Below are 3350 nucleotides of genomic sequence, written 5' to 3' on the forward strand. Positions count from 1 at the left end.
TGTAATAGTACATATATTTTGTAAGCGAGTGAAAGATTTTGTTGCAATACTACATATGAGACTCGGATTAGTCGTAGAGTGGCAGTTTTGTTGTAAATATTAAGAAGGTCAGGCCCAAAAAAACATACCCTTTCGGGTTAACTGGGGCATGTAAGGACTGCGGGTTGAGTTTACAAAAAATAGGGGGCAAAACGAAAAAATTGTATCACGGTTAATTCTGTACGTCGGATTGTGATCGGATGACGCGGAAGACAACCGATTTTTTGCACCAAATCCGTCGTCCGACGCCCAGCGTTACCCTTAAAAAATCCTCCCCCCCACCCCACCCCAATGTCAAATCCTGGCTCCGCCCTTGACTGTGAAGGACATGTCCCCTTTCTTCCTCTTCAAGTTTTTCTCCTTCCCCGATTCCCTTTCACCGGGACCCTAGCTGCGGTAATCACACCGCCTACGACAGTTGCGGCAGCATGGTTCCGAGAGCCCATAGATGAACCACACGTCGTGGTACCTAGCTTGGACATGATTTATCTGTGACTATCAAATAGAGACAATGATGCGCTACCGGCACGAGCGGGGATGCTCCTAGTAGTGTACTACCCGTCTCAGCCTATGACGTTCGAGTAGGTTGGTGCATGAAACTCGTTAAAGAAATATTTCTATAAAGGTTCACCAAAATTGAGAAAATGAAGTTGTACTGCCACACCACATGTGAAAAATCGGTAACTTTGGGGACATACACACAACGCCATGCTGGCTGCATCCCATAATTCTATATATATGTATATACGAGTATGTGTGACAGGCAAGAAACACAGACGATGATATCTATCCACCGGTCCATATGTGAAGCTCGTGGCTTCTGGTAGTATGCATGTCACTGCTAAGTTGCTTCACCATTTGCGAAACGGTTTCTTCTTCCTCAGCTGAAGAGAAAACAAACATTCCATCAGATCATAGAATGAAAAGATAAAACAGTGACAATAAAAACTGGCAATTCGAAGAGAGGGGGTTACGTCGCTGCTGCGGCCGCACTTCTTCTTGCGGCAGTTGGTAGACCTGAGAGGAAGACGCGCATAGCACCTGGTTGTATCGGGAACGAATCAATGCCGGAGAACGAATAACTGAACCGAGCCGCAAAGGAAAAAAAAAACTCAAAATATGTGTAGGCGTATAATACTGCACACGTACTTGCGGCAGACCATCTTCTTCTCGTTGTGGCTGATCGCGAGCTCTCGGAGGCTGGGCTCGATGAACCAGCATTGGCCGCCCCGATGGCCGCCGCGGAGGCCAAGCGCGAGGTGCAGCGTCGACTCCTTGCAGATGCCGTAGTCGGCCAGGGTCCGGCCGTCCTCCTCCTCTAGCTGCCTCCCGGCGAAGACGAGAGACGGTAGCTGATACCCATCGTCGTCGTCGTCCTCGTCAGTGGTGACGATGATTCCTTCCTTCTCCTGGATCTGGGCCTTGACGCTGTCGACGGTGTCGCTGCTCTCGACCTCGAGAGTGAGAGTCTCCCCGGTGACGGTCTTCACGAAGATCTGCATCGTCGTGGGTCTTGACGGTGGCTGTGGACCTGTGGTGGGATGAGTGTAGGGCCGCGCCGTGGAGGCATATATAGCGATCCATCGGTGGAAAAAGAACGCGCCCGCTACGAAACTGAATATACCACGGTAGCGGGAAGTCGGGAATACGTGATCGCCACGGATAGTCAGAGGAGACAGGGGCAGCAGGCCGGAACAAACAATGGAAGGATGGCTGAACCTGAACCGGATGGCGCAGCAGTTGAATCTATGATCGATCCGTGTAGCAGACTAGCAGTATTCAGGAGCTTCCCGTCGCACCTCGTGCTCATCCTTTTGGCCGGGATTCGCCGCCATGGGGCAACGGGTGTGCGGACGCTGGTGCTGTGGCTGGGCAGCATGTCGAGGGAGCTGGGTCGCGTTCTGGGCGCCGTTCCTCCTGCAGCATCTCGGCGTCCAGGACACCATCAGCGCCTACTCCCTCGAGAGCAGCATCTCAGCTTTGTTGTGCAGGTTTTTGCTCCCGGCGTCACGGGAAAGAGTCAAGGTGCCGACGGCACTTGTTTCGAATAGGACAGGCCAGAAAAAGGCCGTTGGTACATGCATGGGCTAACCGTCGACACAAGATTTTCTTTCCGCCAGCCCCCCCCCCCCTGATCGATATCGCCTTTTCAGTTTTGGAAAATATAAAATTAACAGAAATGAATTTCAACCTTTTCTGGTTGCATACGATATCGGAATTTATTTTATATTATATCAAAATAATTGTAGAAAAAAATTACATCCGAATTCACCGGGGCTTACCCGGTTAGCCAATTTTTAGATTCTAAAAATTCCAAAATAAAAATATGAAAACAAGAGGATTTTAGTTTTTGACAAAAAATTCAGGATTTTAATTTTTATTTTTTTTAAAAAAATTAAAATTAATAATTGAAGTGTGCATAAAGATTATTATTACTTAATCATTGATGTTAATTTAAATAATTTTTAAAATTCAAAATTATAAATAGTTGTCATATCACGGTGTAAGGGTTAATATGATCGGTATGGTAATATTATCAACAATGTGTTAATTCTATCTTGGAAGCTCGACCTGAAGAAATGGAGAAGTTAAGCGTGGGTGACTGATACGTTGCAAACGTATTGATGCTCCATGCTTGTTTTACATCGATTTCCATATGTTTTGTCTACACTTCGAGGCACTTTTATGCATTTTCTGGAACTAACCTGTTAACAAGATGCCACAGTGCCAAGTTCCTGTTTTTTGTTGTTTTTATATTTCAGAAAAATTATACATGAAAAATTCTCGGAATTGAACTAAACAAAAGCCGAAGATCTTATTTTTTCGTAACAAAGACGAAGTCCGGATGAGAGACGAAGCGGCACCACAGGGCAGCCACAACACCCCATGGCGCGACCAAGGGTGGGCTCGCGCCATGACATGGTGTGGGACACCCAGGCGGTCACCGATCTCGCCCTTTTGCCTATATAATGCCTTCGACGCAAAAACCCTAAAACAACTAGCCTCCGTCCACGAAAAGTTCCATCGCCGTCGCCATCGTCCAGACAAGTTTTGGGGGTCAGAAGTTCCTGTTCTGGCACCCTGCCGGGACGGGGATTGACCCCTGGAGCCATCTCCATCGACTCCACCGCATCCACTTCGATTCTATGATGGTTCGTGAGTAGTTTCCACCCTGGACTACGGGTTGTCAGCTGTACCTAGTTGGTACTCTCTCCCATGTACTTTAATACAATGATCTCATGAGCTACCTTACATGATTGATCCATCTAATGTAATCGGTGTTGTGTTTGTTGGGATCCGATAAATTGTGG

The 3350-nt window shown here is 47.3% G+C and overlaps 1 protein-coding gene across 1 annotated transcript; it reads right to left on the reverse strand.

Annotated features, from left to right (window-relative positions):
- Positions 1-890: 890 nt before the first annotated feature.
- LOC127295833 (ubiquitin-ribosomal protein eL40 fusion protein-like) lies at positions 891-1585 on the reverse strand. Its single transcript, XM_051325821.2, has 3 exons — positions 1189-1585; positions 1014-1080; positions 891-923 (listed from the first exon to the last, which is right to left on the reverse strand). The coding sequence occupies exons 1-3, from the start codon at positions 1539-1541 to the stop codon at positions 891-893; spliced, it is 453 nt and encodes a 150-aa protein (XP_051181781.1). The 5' UTR covers positions 1542-1585.
- Between the last annotated feature and the right edge of the window lie 1765 nt (positions 1586-3350).

The sequence above is a fragment of the Lolium perenne genome, chromosome 4, assembly GCF_019359855.2.
Source record: "Lolium perenne isolate Kyuss_39 chromosome 4, Kyuss_2.0, whole genome shotgun sequence".
NCBI lineage: Eukaryota > Viridiplantae > Streptophyta > Magnoliopsida > Poales > Poaceae > Lolium > Lolium perenne.